The 20,803-nt window shown below is 40.9% G+C and overlaps 1 protein-coding gene across 4 annotated transcripts in view; it reads left to right on the top strand.

Annotated features, from left to right (window-relative positions):
• Dscam (DS cell adhesion molecule) overlaps nucleotides 1-20,803 on the top strand; it is a 559,889-nt gene that overhangs the window by 339,491 nt on the left and 199,595 nt on the right. For all 4 annotated transcript variants that reach the window (XM_076943217.1, XM_076943216.1, XM_076943218.1 and 1 more), the window contains exons 9-10: nucleotides 7,244-7,522; nucleotides 17,303-17,422. In XM_076943217.1, the coding sequence (XP_076799332.1) occupies nucleotides 7,244-7,522; nucleotides 17,303-17,422 (399 nt within the window). The remainder of the gene's footprint in view (nucleotides 1-7,243; nucleotides 7,523-17,302; nucleotides 17,423-20,803) is intronic.

The raw sequence follows: 20,803 nt of genomic DNA, 5'->3' as shown, positions 1-20,803 counted from the left end.
TAGGTAATAAGAATTGAACTTAAGTCCTCTGCAAGAGCAATTGGTACTTTAGCCACTGAGCCATCTCTCCTGTCCCTAATAATGATATTTTAAGTCAGAATAAAAAACTTTTTCAAGTATTCAAAATCATGTAGTATATACATAAAATTAGTGCAAAGTATAAATAATTATCCAAATATACGTCCAAATATTTTTTTTTCTTTCTAAGGAAACAAGAAAAAAAATCTCAAACATGTCAAAACTGTGATCCCCTCCACAGCATCTTTCCTTTTCTGTTCTGGAGAAAATTAACAAGATATTGTTTGCTCAGGTATAGAAGGGCCCAGTTGAAAGAGAGCTTGCCCACATGTTCTTCCATCAGAGTCCAAACTGAGTAGAAGCAACAAGGGTGGAAAGATGCGGCACCCACAGGTAGCATTGCAAAACTACCTGGATGGTTACTGATGAAGGTATATGTTCACTTTCACATAGTACATCCTCTTGTAGGCTGATTCTCTGGGAAGTTAGCTCTCAGAGAGATATGTACAAGCCTTACTCAAGGGAGAAAACATGATTTAAATACACCCCTAAATTTCTTTAAATACACCCCCAAATCCTACTTAATTAAGTCATAAATATCTTTTAAAAATTAAGTCATAAATAATTAAGTCATAAACATCGGAAAGCCGGGATTATTAACATCACAGACTCTACATGCTTTGGACTATTGGAAGTGTACCAAGACACAATGTTAAGGAAATCCTACAACTCAACCCCCAAGGGACTTTAGCACCAAGCTCCAGGAACTGTGTCTCCTTTTTCCCCAGTCCTCCCCCGCCATCCCCACAGCAGGTAGAACTTCAGGATGCCCCGGCGGCTCCCACTGTCCTTGCTTTTTCTAGGTCAACATCTGAGTGTCATTTAATATAAGTTCTTCTTGAAGCCTAAGGGCAACTCAGAGTGAGAGGCCGAACACAAGGCCAAGCTTCTGTCAGTGTGCTTCAGTCTGAGTTCTTCTGGCTGCAATATTATTCTTTTTGTTTGCATCTCACATCCTAAATCCTGGCCTGGTGCCCTTGCTCCCGGAGCAAGGCAGACCCCACCCACAGTCTAACTCACTGTGAGACTACTCCAGCTGCTGGCCAGAGGTCAGGAGAATGAGTCCCATGTAGAAACTTAGGGATGATATGCGTGCTCTAGCAACTTGAGCAAGACCATGTGTTGGTACCATTTCCCTCACGGCTGGGAAAAACCAAGAGTTAAATTGCCCTATGTGTCTGTTCCTATTTATATCCTGACTATGACATCTCAGACATATGAACCTCATTCTCTATTTTAAGTCATTCTTAAGGACATCAGAGTGGCTCACAACTCAAGACTATAAACTCATATCTGCCACCAACCCTAAGAATCTTCTTCCAAAAATCATTATGCAGTTAAAACATATAAGATACTTATTCCACTAAAAGTAGGAAATTAAAAAGAGAGGAAATTGATTTATTTCCCCTTTTCTGGGTGATTCTATGCAAACCACAAAATTATATAAGCACCGACAGGATGCGTTCTACAGAAACTTTTGAACTGCAGGTTCCTGTAGTGAGTAGAAGACTCAGCTGTGTCCGAGATGCCATGTTCTAATGAGTCATATTCTACAGGTAGAGAGATTTAAGGCATGACGTGCCTCTCTGTGAACAGCCTGGGGCTAGTGTCTTGGCTGCAAGCCCAGCAGGTCAGTAGCCTCATGCTGTTCATTTTGTAGCTACAGTTGGCATGTGCATGGCCAGTGGCCAGTGAGATGCCTGGGCAATTCCTGACCAGATCTCATGAGGGCATGGCCTTTCAGACATCATGTCATTGGGACTGAACTCTGATAGGCTGTTCATAGTGATTGCCTCCTCATGCTGTACAGAATTTGAAGATAGAGGTGATTTTGGAAGATGCAGTTCTCCCAAAAGGAGGCCAGATGTTAAAGGACAGGGTGCTAAGGAAATAGCACAGTTGATAAAGTAATTGCTGCACAAGAAGAGAACTGAGTCCAGACCCTCAGAACTTGGCACAGCAGTAATCCCAGCATGAGGAGGCAGAGACAGGAAGGCCCCTGGGTCTTGCTAACCAGCCAGTCTAGATGACTTGGTGAGCTCCAAGTTTAAGGATATACCCTGTCTCAAACAACCTAGAGAATGATTGAAGAAGACACTTCTTCATACACATGTGCTTCCACCACTACACATATGTGCACATACACACAAACACATGTACACACAGAAATATGCACACACACACACACACACACACACACAAACACATGCACACAGAAATAAACACCATGCACATAGATGCTGCACACACCAAGTATGAAGAAAAGGTTTTGGAGAATGAGAAGAAATAACTTACTATAGAAAGCAGGGGAAGGAAATAGGAAGAAGCGGGCTGAGAAGAGAGATGTCCATTTCTGTTTCCTGGAAGATTTAAAAGGCAAAGGTTTTTATATGTTCAGTTCAGATCTCAACACCACAAAACTGTGGGTGTTGGGACCAGCACCTGTAACCCTGTGCTTGGGGTGAGGAAGATGGGTGGATCTTAGGTCTCAGTGCCCAGTCATTCTAGCCAAAATGGTAAGTCCTTGGTTTACTGAGAGACCTTGTCTCAACATCGATGTAGAGAAGCCGTTGAACTAAGGCTTCCTAATACCAATATCTGGCTTCCACACTGTTCACAAGGGTGAGTACACTCACTCTCCACACCACTCTGAAACTATGAGATGAGATAATATTAATAATTGCCTGCACTCAACACATGAGCTTTCATTAATATACCAGGCTCCTTTTTTTAGACAGAATATAGTTTTAATTGTTGAGGGTAAAAATGCAGAAATGGATCAACCTGATTTAATATTCCTAGTGCGAGTTTAGAAGGAAGAAGAGCGGAATCTGGCATTTGCAATAGTGGGAGGCTCTCGGCCCCGTAAAGAGAGGCCCCTGCCATCCTAAATACACAAACCTGGTAATGGATGACATTTAGCAGTTATTTACATACTTCTTGCAGAAAGGTTATGTCAAAACCCAGTGTATATCACACTCAGAATCCCCACTCCTGTAATATTGCCAGCTTTTTTCTGTCAGCTGGATTGGGAGTTTTACCTCATATTTAAAAGGATATTCTGAACTAGTTGAATAGTCAGAATATCCTGATCATGTGGTTCAACATTTTAAAAAGTTGTTAAAGGAGATGTGGCATTATCATCATCATCATCATCATCATCATCATCATCATCATCATCATCATCATCATCATCACTTGGTTCAATTACAAGGGACACCTGAGCCTTGCACCTCTGCACTGAGCCTCAAAGAGAATGTTCATCTAACATGTTTGTCATCTAACATGTAACTTTAACGAAGCAAGAGACCGCATTGGTAGTGTAGGTAGTTAATTGGTCCAGGCATTTAATCTGCTTTCAAAAGGAGGCCCATTCTAATGTGGCAGGTGATCAGCACAGTATCAGATGCAAACGTGACCTCAATGCCATCTGGGGAAGGATATTCCCCTTACTCGTTGCTTCTTTAATCATACAACTTTGTAGGTTAACTATTCCGGGCATGTTCACTTTCTATAAATACATTACATTTTAAATAGGAGTTCTTACCTTTTTAAATATACTAACCATGATGTCTAATTCAGTCTCCACCTATTATATGATTTTTACATTAGTAACTGAAAAAAACTAACTATGGGGACAATATGTTCCTGAACAATGCTCCAGTACAGTGCTCCTGTACAGTGCTCAGAACAGTGCTCCCCAATGCCAGACACATTATTGTTGACATTGGTGTTCTGGAGTTTTTAATTTTACTATTTTATATTTTATTTTATCTCATTTTGTATAGACGAGTGTCCCTTCATGTCTACATGTGTACCATATGTGCCTGGTGAACATGAAGGTCATAAGAAAGTTAATTGGTCCAGGTATTTAGTCTGCTTTTAAGAGGAGGCCCATTCTAATATGGCAGGTGACCAGCACAATATCAGATGCAAACATGACTGTGATGCTTTCAACGTTTTGTGGATGGTTTCGAGCCAGTACATGGGTGCTGGGGACTGAAGAGTGCCCACTACTCTTAACCACCGAATCATCTTTCCAGTTGTAGTACTGGTTCTCAGTGTTAAATGCATATGTCATCAGCAGTGTGGCTTCAAGTCCATGCCTGTCATTACTTACAAAACTGTAGTTGTGTCCCTTGTAATTTCATGTGTTGATAAAGTATTTTAGATTTTTGGAAAGCATTCGATGTTGGGATGGGGTGGCCAGAGAAGGATGTTGGATATATTGGCCTTGAGATAGAGTCTTTACTACTGAGCCTGGATTAGCCAGGCAGCCAGGAAACCCTAGCAATCCTCATTCTCTACTGTTAGGAAATAGTATACACATGTCATTTTTCTGTCTTAGAAATCTCCCAGTATAAGGGATCATTGCTATGTTTTACAATTATTGACAGCCTATATTCTAAACTTGTTTTATCATTAAATAGTTATATTAAGACCCCTTCCTTGGGTGGGGGAGATGTCTTAGTAAGTAAAGTGCTTATCTTGCAAACACAAGGGCATGAGTTCAATCCCAGTATATACATGAAGTAGACCAAGTACAGGTATGTGCATTACTAACCCCAACACTGGGGAGGTGGAGATAGGCAGGTCGCTGGGGATCTCTAGCCAGCCAGCCTGATATATTTGGTGAAGTCCAGACCAAAGGGGGATCCTGTCTCATAGCAGAATAGATGCTTCTGAGGAACAACAGCCTAGATTGCTCTCCTGCCAATGTGCACACATGCTTTTATAAGTGTACACACACACACACACATACCACATACACATATATACACATCACACACACACAACACATACACATATATGCACACCACACACACCAGATACATATATACATACCACACACATACACACATATACACATACACACATAACACATATACACATGCCACATACACATATATGCATACCACATACACATATATGCATACATGTACACACATATACACATACCACATATATACATACATCACACACACACACAAAAGTTCAAATGCCTTACTTTCCATGTTGGACATGGAAAATGGAAATTAAGTGTGTGTGTACATATATATGTATTATGCACATATGTGTGTACATATATATGTATTATGCACATGTGTGTGTACATATATATGTATTATGCACATGTGTGTGTACATATATATGTATTATGCACATATGTGTGTACATATATATGTATTATGCACATATGTGTGTACATATATATGTATTATGCACATGTCTCTGTGTGTTTTCTTTCTATGAAAGCCCATAGGGAGATTTAATTCTTTCATTGTGTTTTTATTGTTGGTTTTTCTCCTTTTAAAGACACATGATCTGAATCAAATGCTTAAAAACTCACTTAGATACTACCTAGGGTTATTAAATCACTGTGCTAACTGATTAAGGACTCCAGTTTGGTGGCCATTTTATATATAGTGTAACCAAGGGCCATAAACTGGTTAAATGCAGATATTAAGCAAGGCTGGGTGTGAAACTATTCAGCCTAGTTCTGAAGCTCCTACCCTGGAGAACTGATCTGCTATTCTGACAGCAAGCACCGAGGCAATAAGGTGCCATGTTTGTCTAAGTATGATAATCACCAGGGTTCTGTGTGTAAAAAAATCAAGGATGAATAGTGTAATCCTTTATCTCACAAAGCATTAAATCCAGTCACTGTTAATACTGTTTGCACATGTAGTAAACATTTATACCAACTGGGGCAAGATGTGAAGAAGTACGAGTCTCCTTGGCCTATCACCATTACCCAGTTTGTTGCTGGTGTACCTTGTCACATCCCACCTGTCCCATTCCACATCCTCCTGAGGCTCTGTCCTTAGCATCAGGGTCAGATCAGCTCTTTGTAGAGCCAAAGAGGTGACCCCATATTGAGAGTTGTGGTGCTCTGGGTATTGGCTGTGTGCAGTGTTTGTTTCTAAATTTCTCTGGTTAAAATGAAACTCAAGCCTCCTCGGGACTAGTCCTTCTAGCTCTGGGCTGTGTTTGCCATCCAGACTTCTTTGGCAGCTGCTTCCGAGAGCATGTAGTAGCAACAGTAATAATGTCAAGTCCCCAAGTAGCCACAACCCTGCTGAGTTGCTATCTGCTGCCTACGTCTTCATGAATACTGCACTTGGCAGAGGCCCATTCTCTGTGGTTATTGCTGGGCTCAGCACATACAATGGTGGCCAAGCACATGACACGTGCTTGCTGAACACTTCATTAAATGAATGAATGATTGAGTACATGGTTCTATGCTTAGTCTTCTGGGCCGTGTCTCTTACAACTCCCTCAAGTTGATAACAGAACTGATTCTATAGTGGATTAATGGCCCTATGGATATCAGCTTGGTGTCTGATTCTCTTTCTGTTTGATTCTTTTTTTTTTTTTTCACAAGTTGCTTTGAGCTTTGGAATCAATTTTGCATCATATGTTATTTCCAACCCCTTGAATTTAAAAACATGTGGTTTTTTAAAAAAATGGGGGGGGGGCTTGCAAAAAATACAATAACAACTAGCAATATATGCACCAACCTTAGCCTGATGCAAATGCCTTGAGCCCTCCTAAAAAGAGAAACTCATTCCAAGTCCAAGTGCAAAGAAACACATTGGAGGCTCAGTTTCCCATATACAGTGAGGTCATGAATAATAATTACCCATTATGCTAACATAGACCATGCATTAATAACCTCCCCACTCCTAGGGTTCCAACATGGCTCCTCTGCCTCTCTTTGACTAGTCTATGATGTAAAGAGTTACCAAGATCATCAAAGAAGGACCCAAGGAAGTATTGTCTAGAAGCAAGAAGACAAAGAGCAGTTTGTAAAGGGATTAAATTATGAAAGAACCCTCTAGACTGTTTAGTCTCTGATTGGCCAGACTGATAGCTCTATTAGCAGCCAGTCCAGAAACTCAGGTACCTTGTCATGGGTCTCTTCATAAATTAAAATGCTATCTACAGAACTTGCAAAATTAAGATTTGTGGATCACCCCAACTGCCTAAGATGAGAAGCTGTAGTTTACAGTTGTTACCAGTTAGTCATGTGGATGAGCTGAGCGCTGACACTGGAACCCACAGTCCTGTGCACACTCATGGGGGAATGGCTGAAGAAAAAGAGGCACATGTAAAACACCAGCCACTCATTATTGTCTTTGCTTTGTCATCTTTTCCTTTCTAGTCCCACCTTTCATCCAACCTTTTGAGTTCCCAAGATTCTCCATTGGGCAGCGAGTCTTCATCCCATGTGTGGTGGTCTCAGGGGACTTACCCATCACCATCACCTGGCAGAAGGATGGCCGGCCGATTCCAGCAAGCCTCGGGGTAACCATTGACAACATTGACTTCACCAGCTCCCTGAGGATCTCCAACCTCTCTCTGATGCACAATGGGAATTACACTTGCATCGCGAGGAACGAGGCGGCAGCCGTGGAACACCAGAGTCAGCTGATTGTGAGAGGTGAGTGGAGAGCTGTATCCCACATGGCAGTGTTCACTGATGGCGCATGACTTGAAATTCTGAGAAAAGCATCAGGAACAGAAATTCACTCTTCCTCCACTTAAAAAGAATCACAGCTAGAGAAGTTAAGAATGAGTTCCTTTAAACTCTGAAACAACCTTATGTTTGTCTAATCTCTAATATGTCCAACATATTAGATATATTTGCTTAGAAACATACAAGGGAAGACTGGGGAAGGGGGAGGTCTGGTGAAAGAGGACTTCTGCCAAACATGTAAGTCTTTAAGGAGAAAATTTTGTTAGTCTTCATTTTATTATGTTTATATTGTATAAAGCTTTTAGTCATGTATCTTATCATTTGGACTGGTGGCTGCTGAACTTTTATGGGGCTGAATTGATGACACAGCAGTCAGGAGTGTGCACTGTGCTTGCAGAAGACTGAGTCCTGTGACCAGCACTGTTCCATGTAGCTCACAACCACAACTGTAAGTCCAGCTCTGCAAGATGGAGGCCTCTGACCTCTGAGGGTCCCTGCACTCACAGACTCCCTCCGCCTCCAACCCCCACATAATTAAGAGTAAAATCTTTAAAAAAAATAACATTTATAGGTGTCCTGCACCACAGCTTTCCTACAGAGCTGCAGCATAGTGGTAAGTTTACAGATGTGAGACTCTCTGCTCCTCACTTCTATTTAGTGTTAAATACATCATAGTTTGGGGAAGCCAAACTTGCAATGGTTTAAGTTAGGATCACTGACATAGAATCTATGGATGATCTATCATGGTCATGCTAGAACAGCATGGTCTAGCATGTAGAAAACACCAGCAGTGATCTAAGACCTCCAAAGGTGTTCTGCATTTGCCTCAAGTCTTTGCTTCAGACACCATAGTGTGACATGACAGTAGTTGCTAGCTAACCCTTCAAGTACAGATGCGGTGGGATTTATAGATTCTCTAAGAGAGTAATATTCATGTGCTTTGATGAGGTAACTATGAAAGGAAGGTGAACGTGAATGCTGATCATTTGCCCTTTAAAACCCCCAAACATCAGGGTCTCTGTGCCTTATTATCTCCAGCACCCTTGATAGCAGACTTCCTTGAGCAAAGGTCCCCTGTCCTTCCTCAGTCTGGAGCCATGTCTCCTCTGCTCCTCTCCTTTCCTGACAGAAATGAATGCATTTCTTCATACTCACCCATGAAGTGCAGGAAACAACACTGTGCACCTGGAAGTCACGGCGAGAAGCCAACTTCACACAGTTGGAAAATAAATAAAGCAAAAACAATGAGCAAGTAGCAAGGAAGTGGATCTTTATTAAAAATGAAAAGATACACATGACCATGAGAACTAGGAAGCCCCTCCTTTTCCCCTATGTTTAAAAAGGTAAATGAAAATAGAACCCCCGCCCCCTTTGTCTCTGCTTTCCAATTCTTCCTCCAAGCAGAACTGCCATTGTTTATGAAGGGCATAGCAGTGCCTAGACTGTCTTCAATATAATCTATTCTGAAGGATCGAGGTCAGGAAATAAAAACAGTAGATACAAAAAAGAACATGCTGGATATTTATTTATTTATTTATTTATTTATTTATTTATTTATAGTTGTTACTTGAGATTGTAAAAACAGCAACTGGCATTGTTTTGGCTAAGATCAAGGTCAGCTGAAGTAGAACTGAACTCCCTCTTTAAGTTACAGGGTAGAATATAACCTCATTAACCATGGACTTGTTCTTCAAAAATTATCTCTTGATGAGTATATGGTGCATCACCAGCTTGGTGACAGAGCTTTGAGGATAGAACAAGCTGCACAAACCAGATACTATGAAGGGAAAATTCAGAGATAACAAGGTGATTGGGGGCAGAATGCCAAGTGAACTGCACCACAGAGCACCCCAGGACATTAAAGGTCACATGAGTGTGGTTCTGGTTTTAACCTAGACCCATTAAATGGCCAACCTCAGAAATAGATCTATCTTCCATATCTGTAGGAAAGTATTAAATTTTTCTCCAAAATCATTGATGAGTGATTCTCAAATTTCACCAAACTTCACAATGTCACAGGGACTTGTAAAGAAGGCCTAGCTTCCAGACAGCAGCCCATACTGTTATCAGCCATTTAAGAGAAGGATCAGATCTCAGCCCTTCATGAAGCTTACAGGTTGACTTTGACATGTAGTCTGTTGATGCCCTGGGTTTTGACCATGTGATTATTTTCCAAGTCTTTCTCCTTCTTGCCCAGAGACTAACTGGGGTGCTGACATACACTGATTTGCCTTTTTGTTTTGAAATAGTTATTTGAGAACTCTGTACAATGTTCTCATTGTAAATGCCTTATCTACCTCTTCCCTCCAAGACCTACCCACCCCTTCCCTGCCCACACAGATTTGTGCATTTTTTAAAAAACATCCTTCAGTTCTAATTTGTGCTCCCCAGAGATTCTTAGATATGTGGCCTTCCACTATAGGGTAGTCAACTTGCTAGGAACCAACTCTTCAAGGAAACTGACTGTTCCTCTCTTAGTAGTGATCAATTGCTAGTAACTCCCCAGCTATGAGTGGAACTTCATGCCCACCTCCCTTCTCCATGCTACTTTTTTTTGTTCTTGTTTATGCCTACATGGGTCTCCTGAATGCTGTCACAGTCACTGTGAGTTAATATGTGTAGCTGCCCTGTTATGTCCAGAGGACATTGTTTCCTCATGTTCACCTACTTCCTATGGCTCTTACTGTCTTTCTGCCCCCCTTCCACGATTATCCTCAGCCTTGAGGGGAGGGGCTATTATATAGATGTCCCAATAAGAGCTAAGAAGACTTTTGTTTCTTGTTCTATGAACCTTGATGAGTGGAAGGTCTCTATGTCAATCACCATATACCGCAAATAGATCAACACAGAGACCCACAAGTGATTAAGCTTCTCTGCTGGGAGTTGAGAGGTGCAGAGATCTGTAGATATAATGATTAGTCATTAGGAACCAGTTTAATATTATGTCCCCAGTTAACCCAATAACGATGCCAGGTATGGGTTTCATCTTGTGGGGTGAGCTTTAGGTCCAATCATAAAATCATAAAAAATTGGTTGCTCCCACAATGTTTAAGCCAGCTGGTGTGTCTGCCAGTCATTATTATAGCTCACAGGATTCATAGCTGGGTAAGTTGACGATTGCTTTTCCCCTGTGGTACGATTTATAGTGCTTTTAGCACAATGAATGCTAGCCACTAAAGGTGAAGCTTCCAGACCCATACCAGATTGATATCTCCATAGTCTATGATTCAAATATTTGGTGTCTTCAGTAATAAAGTCTTACTGTCAAGTTCTGGAGGGCAACCAATAACAGGCCTATAATGTTTGTAGGTTTGTAGAACCTCACTGGCCAACAACTCCAAAAGAGATAACTTGTTTCTGGTACTGTGATTTTTGTTTATTAGTGATAGCAGGGACATTGTTGTCTTGTGATAGCATAACTATATTTTAACTCTTTTTTATATGTATGTATTTATATGTGTTACATTTGCATATATAACAGGAAGCTTTGACAGTCATTGGTTTTAATTATCACACTAGTTGTTGTGTGAAGGTTTGGCTGAACTATAGAGGAAGGGGAATGATACTCAAGACCCATTTCCTAGTAATACCCCTTTACCAGCCTTGTCCCCTTCTCTAAAGTCCCCACAACATCCTAAAACAGCACCCACAGCTGAGATTCCAGTGTCCAAGCACATAGCTCCTGAGTGACATTTTATAATCAAACCACAACACACATGTTTGCCTAATAACAAGGCAGTGAAAGTTCCACAGGCCCTGTGAAGAGGAGGAAGTGGGTACAGGGATTAGACATTCCAGCTTCCACTGTCCAACCTAGTAATGTCATAAGGCACACCCATAAAGTCTCACCAACATGACAACCTAAACATGAGCTGAACAAGGTCAACAGTAGACATCCCAAGTGGATGAGGGAAAGCCCATGAAGCCTCAACTATACACAAAGAAGTACAGGAATGCTGGAGTGAGGTGAATAATCCTCCCCAGAGAAAAGCACATCAACTGGTTGCCTGATACCAAATGGTCAATCCTGAAGACATACACATAAGTAACATTATATAGACTGAGCAGGTTATAATTAGGAATATATATATATATATATATATATATATATATATATGTTGATATATAGTTGATATATATATATATATATATATATATATATGTTTAGGGGTTTAGAGGAAAGGGAAGGGAGAAATGATATAATATTATAGTATCAAAAATATTTTAAGTGAAAAAATATTTCCCCCAAAAATATTCTGATTAAAATTGAATTAAAATATAAAACTAACCAGCTTGGGAATTTATGTCATACATATTTCAGGATAGGTAATTGTCCTGTCATAAAATCAACAAATCAGATCAACTCAACTAGCTTGAGTGGCTACTGGGTCTGGAGGGCTGGCTCTGCAGTTAACAACTGGTTGCTCTTGCAGAAAATGCATGTGCATTTCCCAGCACCCATGCACAGGCTCTCATCTACTGGTAAGTCCTTCTCCAGAGGCTCTGATGCCCCTCTGGCCTCCATAGGCACCGCATACACACAGCCCGTAACTATGAATGCAGACAAAATACACATGCACGTAGGTGAAAAAACAAAATCTGATGAGGAAAAATAATATATAACAGCTCAGCAAGTAACTAATGTCAGGGTCCTTTCTGGCTGCTTTTTCTCTCATTATTTCATCAAGATATTGGCTAAAATGAAAAAAAAAAAAGCATACCAAAAAAATGTGGTATATGCAGCACTCTCTCTTATCATGTCAGTCTTTCTTAAAAAAAAAAAAAAAAAAAAAAAAAAAAAAAAAAAAAAAAAAAAAAAAAAAAAAAAAAACTTCCCAGTGATTTTTTTTTCAGTGTCTTTGTGTCTTACTTTCTGGAGAGGAAAGAACCGATTCTTAGCTATAAATCCTTAAAACAACCATAGATATTTGTGCATCTGGCACTTTATACTCCTTTCCAAATGACTACACATTTTCTAATTTTATTTCATTGTTCCCTTCTTCTACCGTTAGCAACCATGTGCTTAGCACACTTACCTAGCCGACCCTAAAATAGTCCCTGAGATGACAGAAACTCAGCTGGGTCAGTAGAACAGAGATAGAGACAGGTCAAGCATTGTGGCAAGCATCAGACCCTTTGTTGAAAAAGGAAGGAAGGTTACATGCACTGAGTCCTAATGGGAACAAGGGTGGGATCCTCAAGTTTTAGCAAACAGCAATGTGATTGGATAAGAGCAAGAAAGAACAGCAATGTGATTGGATAAGAGCAAGAAAAAGACAGCCGAGTTTTGGAAATCCTCCTGGTTCTGAGGTAGCGAGATGGAAGAAGGAAGAAAGTGCTGATTGAGATATGTACAGAAACTCAGAGGCCGGGTTGGCTTTGCTTCACAAACTCAAGGTCGTGGGTCCTAAGAAAAGTCTCAAGGTCAAAGGAATCAATTACTAGCATGAGTCACTAGAATGAACTGAGCTGAGGAGCATAGAGGCCTACAGCAGGAGAAGCAGAGACACCTGGTGGTGGCTGCAGGAAGGGCTCAGGGTGGGGTCATTTGCATAAGGTTCTTTGTTGCCCTTAGTGACCAGTGGTGTGCAAATGTAAGTCGGTGTGGGAAGGCATGAGGACACACCTCCCCAAGGGAGCAGCCAGCCCACCTCTGCAGTGGTTGTTTGAGCTGTCTTTCTGATGCAATCCCCTCTGTCCTTCATACAAAATAACTAAGGAAGGGTGTGCTCGCAGGATCACACCACACAGTCACTTCCCCAGGTCTGGAAACTGTGGAGCTGTGCTCAAAATTCCAGCTTTCAATGTAAATGTCCAAGTTGAGTTAGAAACTTTTAAATAACTGCTTTTGCTACAGCTTGCTCTGAATAAATGGAAATGTAACTTTTAAGCGAAATTAAGACTCTCCCTGCTCACTGTCACTGTTCAGAGAGAAATCCATATTGCAAACTGGGGTCTTCACCATTAACTACAAGACACGAGCTGGCACTTGGTTCATGAAGGATCCAAACATTGCATTGATGAAATACCTCACATGAAAGTATCAAAAACACAACAAATTGCTCTGTGCCTCTTACTTTAATCACTCACTGGGATTGAGCAGTGCCTCCCTCTCTTATATGCTGTAGAGTCTTGATCTGAGATGTAGCTTGGGAAATGTTGACATAGAATGGGTGGTTTAGAGGTCTTGAAATTGCCTGTCACTGAGAGGGTGGTTTGGAAGTCTGGGAGTGACAGGCTATTAATTACAAGAGCAAACCATGCCTTGATAACAGGGAGATTGGTGTTCTCGATATGACCACAGACTTCACAGAGGGGTGAGCTCCGTCCACCTTGATATGTAAGCCAGTTCAGGAAAAAAGAAGTGGGAATGTGATGTTAGAAATTTCTGAAGGCTGACCAGGCCCACATTGCTGCATGCTCACCATCTGTGCGATCTTGGAAACGTGGCCGACCTCTCTGAGGCTTGGCTTTCTCATCTGCACAACTGGCACAGTGGGAGTTACCCTATGACTTCAGGGATTATAAGGAACTAGTAACTTAAGACTCTTCCTGCTCACTGTCAGAGAGAAATCCTGTCACTTCAGAGATAAATCCACATCACAAACTGGGGCCTTAGCCCTTAGCTACAGAACTCAAGATGGCATTTTGTTCATGAAGGACCCAAACATCCAATTGGTGAAATTCATCACATGAAGTTTTGGCTGGAGTGTGTGGTTACTGGAGGAGGCCCCAGGTCCCTTAAACATAGTGAATGTCCTGAATGTGATCAAAATGACACCCAAGTCCCTGCATCTGAATTCTCTTCTCACAGAGCGCAGAACCTGATATAGGAGACGGGCAATTAGACAAGCAATACCTAGCAGTTGTAATGAAACAAAGGTTTGGGGAGTGGGGTTTGGAAATAATTTGGAGAAGAAGGTCTCAGTCTCCACTGAGGCATCAGAAAAGGTTCCCGGTTGAATGAGCTTTCAGCTGAGGCAGAAGAAATGACAAATAGGAATGCACCAAACAAAGGCATAGAGGGGAGTGTGAAGACTCAAGCAAGACCATCCTGAGAACTAGTGAATGGGGAGAGCTTTAGAATAATTTCAAAAAAGCCTGCAGGAACAGGGTGGGTGGCAGGTTGCTAAAAGCCTGCAAAGAAATGGAGGAATATGGACATGGCCAAGGACCCCGTGAGAGCACGTGATGGTTTTCCAAGCATCCTTCACATCACTGGGTGGAGAAGAAATTCAAATTGGGCACTGGTAACAGAAATGGCACCAGATATAAATGACAAGTGAAGACCATTTGAGACAATATTACCCTCACCCTCACCATACCTAGATTTATTTTTCTTGAGAGAAGAGGTGCAGTAAGAACTGGCCACAAATCACTTGGTTGAGATGTAAATCCTGTATTTCAGAGTAAGAGGAAAGACTAAGATCAAAGAAAGCAGAAAGCAGTAAAAGTTGCTTTAGTATGTAAGCTGCCATTGTGGTCAGCTACAGTTCCTTCATACCTGGTGCTTTCTAAAGAGCCATTCAAAACAATGATTATTAAAGTATGACATCTGGACTGGTAGCCTCAGTGTCACTTGGAAGCTCATAAGGAAAGCAAAACCTGAGACTCCACCTCAAACCCAGGAGGTTTCCATCCTCCATGTGATGGGAAGTGTTGAGGTGTGGCTTAGTTATGTGCTCAGTAATATGTATTTTCTTCAATGTTGTCTCAAGTAGCATTGTATATGAATAGTGGATAAAACTGAGCCATTAGATATTCTCTTTGACATAAACATTCAGAAGCATGCTCATGTGTGTCTTGGGATTTTATGAAAGCATGGACCAATATGGGAATAGAAGACGGGATTCTATTATAAGAAAGAAAAGACTACTTAGGGGACCCACAGTATACCCTTGCCAGTATCTGAAAAATTCTTGAGTAATAACTTAGGAGGATTATTATACCAATCAAGGGACCATTTCCATCTATAACTATATTATACTTACCATGTGTTAATAGCCCATATAGACATCTTTAATGAGTTTTTGAACTGAGACCGTGTAACTGGGTGTCTCACCAATAAAGCAGTAGCTCTTCCTCTTGGCAGAATTAGCTGCAGATTTGCCTCTTATTATGGACAGTGAGTCTAGTATGATGTTTAAATTTTGAATTTACCCTGATGGTTGTTGACCATCTTCATTAGAAAATTTGGGATAGCATTTTGGTGCATACGGTGCAACTCCTGTTATCCTGCAATTTGGGAGTCAGAAGTAGGAAGGTCAAAAGTTTGGAGCCAACTTGGGCTATATAGCAAGACTTTATCTAAAAAAAAAAAAAAAAAGCAAGCTAACAACAGAAGGTGGAGAGATGGCTGAGCAGCTAAGAACATTGGTTGATCTTCCAAAAGACAAAGGTTCAATTTCCAGCACCAGTATGACAGATCACAATTATCTGTAATTCCAATTCCAGGGATCCCATGCACAAATCAGCAGAACTAGAGAGGTGTTCATCTGTGCTGTGTTCTTACTCAGCACTCTTACCTCTCCATGTTTGATGTGTTCTACAAAAAGCTGGATGAGAAAATGGAAACACCAGCCTGAGTTCCATCTCAAGCTGGTTCTCTAGCCTGGATAGATTCCCCTTATTCTTGGTTACTTCTTGGCCCAACCTATCTTCACTGTAGTTTGTACCATTTCAACATGCTTCTAGGCTGCTTATTTCAGTGAGATCCTAGATACCTCCTCAGTCAATGTCATGAACTAGCTGGATTCCCATCTGACTGCAGCGCTAAGGTCCATACATGTCTCTCAACATTAGAAACTTCAGAATCTAAAATAAGCAAGATTAATTTTACCAGATGTGGGAAGGAAGGGAGCACCATCTGTATGTTGCATGTTTAAGCTTAGTGACACATGGCTATCCCATTGAGAGTCCAACCCATGGTTAACCCAGTCTGCTTGAGATCCGCTAAGATTTGCCCACTGTCAGATGCCACCATTTTTAGAAGACCAGTTACCTGTTCATTAACACTCAAATCCTACTAGTAGTTTAACACAGAGCAGCATGCTGTAAGTGAACAGTTGAATTGCTATAGCTTTCGATGGATCTATCCAAGGGTAATCTGTATGAGGGAAGCACCTCACAGAATTCACTATACAACCAGCGTCTGAATCTTGTGGTTTTGTGAGTACACTAGAGTGATTGTGGCACCTCCTGTTAATCGGCCCCTGTGATTCTACTTTGGCCCTTCCTGGTGCTGACATATCATGAAGAGTGGCAAGTGTGTCCTGGTGAAATCTAGGGCAAAGTCATCACCATGCCACGCCCTTCGCTACCTCCGGGGAGTGCTTGTCAGCACTTTTAGCTTCTATTGTAAGAAATTCACCAAGAACTTGAACAGTTCTTAACCACCCTTTATCAGTACAATTTGGAGAACAACATATATTTTACCTTTTCTTTTCATACTGGCTGTGATTCTATTCTATATGGAGTGAATTCCTGACAAGGTTGAGTACCACATGCCCATGTATTTATCAAAGGGCAATTTCCCTACTAAAAAACAAAATTTCCACTAAAACCAATATGTAGAAGACCCACCAGCACCTAAACTGCTTCTCCCATTTGTCCTGCAAACATAGCTATTGTCTTTGTATTTATGTAAAACATTCTTCTTACTTGAAGGTTTACAGAGATAATTGTTTTATAAGATCACAACTTTAATCAGTGGTCCTGTCTGAATGACAACATTTCTCTTTTCAGTTCCCCCTAAGTTCGTGGTACAGCCCCGGGACCAGGATGGGATCTATGGCAAAGCAGTGATTCTCAATTGCTCTGCAGAGGGTTATCCTGTGCCTACAATTGTGTGGAAATTCTCAAAAGGTATGAAGTTGCTTGAACTGTCTGTTGTGTGCCAAACATACAGTACGTTGTCAACAATGTTTGTCCTTTTGGAGATATTTGAAGGTAGATATATCATCCTCCCTCACCCTAAGCAGATCACACAGGACTTATAATTCAAATCATGAAAGTGCCCCTAACATGTCTGTGGAATGACCAATTTCAACCCCTGGAGAAATACTATCTTCCTGCCTATATTTTGACTGTGGTTGTGTTGGACTCCTGTCAACACAAATACAAGGAAGGAGGCACCAGTGTTGGAATTATTCACTGGTAGGAATTATTCCTTAGTACCTGGCACTTTGTGCTTCTAAGGGGGCTAGAGTTAAAATAATTTGACTTTTTAGAATTATCTGGATAATGTAGAGTGCTAGGTATGATCACCCAAGGGTGCTGCTTTCAACAGCAGTCCTGATGTGGTGACTAAGATCCCTGCTTCCACAACTAACATGTCATGCCTCCTCCTCAAGAGAGTGATAAGAGAGGCTCATCCCATTTGTAGATTACATGGTGAGCATTTGTTAAATTACAGTGTATGACTTGGAAGCCAATGGTGATACCATTTAGACACCAAAAAAAAAAAAAAAAAAAAATCAAAAACAAAAAAAAAACCATTTCAGTTCATGACCCTGTCTTCTCCAGGCAAGTTTCCCAAGGTCTGTTCCAAATATGGAATCTCTATGTCCATTCACTAATTCATTCATCCAATCACTAAGAGCTGAGCATCTACTGAGAGAGATGAACCAATCCGTTGATCAATCACGCTCTTCCCTCAACAGTAAAGATGTGTCAATCGTGGTTAATCATCATGTGTCTGGTTTTTTTCCCTGCTCACTTAACCACAATTTGCATTCTAGGTTTTTCCCTTTACAATAGAAGTATTTTTGTCCTATGAAAGCAACCATAATAGATGGCAAAGCATCTTCCTGGTGTAGATTGGCTGGGAGAGTAAAGGGGCTTTAGACAGTGACCAGGAGAGCAAGAAAACTAATTTTTAAAAAGAAAAAGAACACATCTCTGCTGCCGCTCTTCCTCCACCTGTAGGAATCATCTTGTTGAAGATAAAAACTTCCTTCAAATCTCTTCCCCGAGACTCATCTAAAGCCATATCTAAAGCCCCATGTTGTGCTATTATATTAAAATAGAATAAATTTAGTTTAGCTCCTATCCACAGCATATTTGACAGCGTGAACATTTTCTGTGACGTTTACCATCAAAATTATCTTTAATGTTGCCACTCAATGCTTTCTTCTCTGTTTCACCCTAACACTGTCTCCAGGTTTTTGCCCTTGTCAACACCCCTGCAACAGGACTCATCCAGTTCATTGATCATATGAGTAATTATTTCTTACAGGTAACTTCTGAACAGTGAGCCAGCATGACTCCATGGAAGACTCTTAGTCTGTCTTACCTGAGGGGACTTTGCCCCCAAAGAGTATGTCTCTCTCTTCAACAGATAAGATCTTCTTCCTTGTTGTATTATCATGCTCTTGAGAATGAAAATTAAAACTTGTATATTCAAATTACTAATAATGTTTAAAATATTTCGTTTCTTGTTAATTGACATTTCTGCTCCCCCTTTGAGGACTTTCCAAGACTTGATGCTCCTTCATCTGTCTATGCATCTTATCTGTTTGTGAACACACTCTGTATAGCCCCTATTTGTTAAGGATGGTACCCACATTTTATCTTTTTCCATCACTGATACTCACATTAAAGCATAGTAGCTTCTTCCTCTGTAAATTTCATATGAAAATTCAGATTATTGGAATGAAAAAAGAAACCATGAAAACAAATCTTTAAAGTGTGAAATACCTCACAAACAACAAGATGACTAAAAAAGCAGGAAAAGATTGCTGTTACTTTTAGTCTGGGCTGTCTGGCTAGTTCCCAGTAGCAGATGTGCAGGTATGATTTCTAACATCTGATCACCTCCGGCTTGTAATCATGATTTTCCAGTTAACAGTATGTTATGGATCTCTTTTTTATGACACCAAATCTTGATGTTTTATATGCCTTTTTGATATGCCTATGTAGAGTTTTTATTAACACATCAGCAGAGATGGTTAATTACTGCCAGAGTTCAGATAAAGTTTACAGGCTGGAGGTGGTGGTACACACCATTAATCCCAACACTTGGGAGGCAGAGGAGGTCATATTTCTGAATTCAAGGCTAGCATGACCTACAGAATGAGTTTCAAGGCTAGCCTGGTCTACAGTGAGTTCTAAGACAGTCAGAGCTAAATGGAGAAATGTCTTGAAGAATGAAAAGAGAGAGAGAAGAAAAATGTTTAGAAAGATAAGGGTTACTCTTGCCCTTGTGTTAGAGATCTCAGCACTAGATTCCCATTTTGCTTTTGATTGGTGGGTGATGTCACACATGTATCATACAATATGTGCTCTTTGTACTTGCCTGCATTGTCATAGTCATATTAGAGGAACTGGCATACTGCCCATTCTTTCTTTGTAATGAGAACATTCAAAAGTTCTTTCTCCCAGTTGCTCTGAAATACATGGTAGATTGTTGCTATGGAGTCGCCTGGCACTGAAACTGAAAGCCAAATGTACTTCTCCTTTCCAGTCACATCTGCAACCCATTGTCCAGTCTTGCCCTAGCCTCCCTCCCAAGCCTCGGATGCTTGCACTCTTCTTTCTTTTATACTAAATCAGCTGTTTTATATTCCACAACTCGATGAAGTCTTAAGACACTCTCTCGGTCCATCTGTGTTTGCTTGACGTGATTTCCTCTGGTCATATCTATGTCATCACAAATGAGAAGCTCTCTTGATCATTCACTTAAGTTACCAGAGGCCCCCAACCCCAAACCCTTAGGAGAGTTCTGCCATTTTTCCTAACCCTCTTTAATGCTCAAGGGAGGGATTCCAGGCTAGGAGCAACTGCCACATTCTCATAGAGGAAGGGTCTCTGACCTGGGTGTGCTCCCTTAAAGATCTTTGCAGAACTGCATCATTACTCAGCCACGCTAACATCCCCTTACCCCACTGGCCAGCTCACACCCAACATAAAGGAATCAGCAAGCTATGTTGTACTTCAGTGTGCTCCCCTGCCAGTGTGGTATCTTACTAGGTTCCAGGCATCTCTGGTACTTCACTGTATTTTGCTTTTCTTCAGCTCTTTATTCTTAGAAAATGTCATGCTGTGTTCCATTACATTGATCGTTGTAGATGTGTTTATTTTTCCCCTGGGATTATTTTCTGTAAGTAGAATTGCAGACTCAAAGAGTAAACAATTTTTATAGCTTTTAGACACATTGACGGTTTGCCAGCTTTTTATTCATTTGCACACAGTTCCTTAGTGTGAAGTCCCTGCTTCTTAGAGCCCAAAATGATGCTGCATTTTATA

This window comes from Arvicanthis niloticus, chromosome 12 (assembly GCF_011762505.2).
Source record: "Arvicanthis niloticus isolate mArvNil1 chromosome 12, mArvNil1.pat.X, whole genome shotgun sequence".
Taxonomy (NCBI): Eukaryota; Metazoa; Chordata; class Mammalia; order Rodentia; family Muridae; genus Arvicanthis; species Arvicanthis niloticus.
The sequence above is the reverse complement of the archived record's forward strand: the minus strand, read 5'-3'. Positions and strand labels throughout refer to the sequence as shown.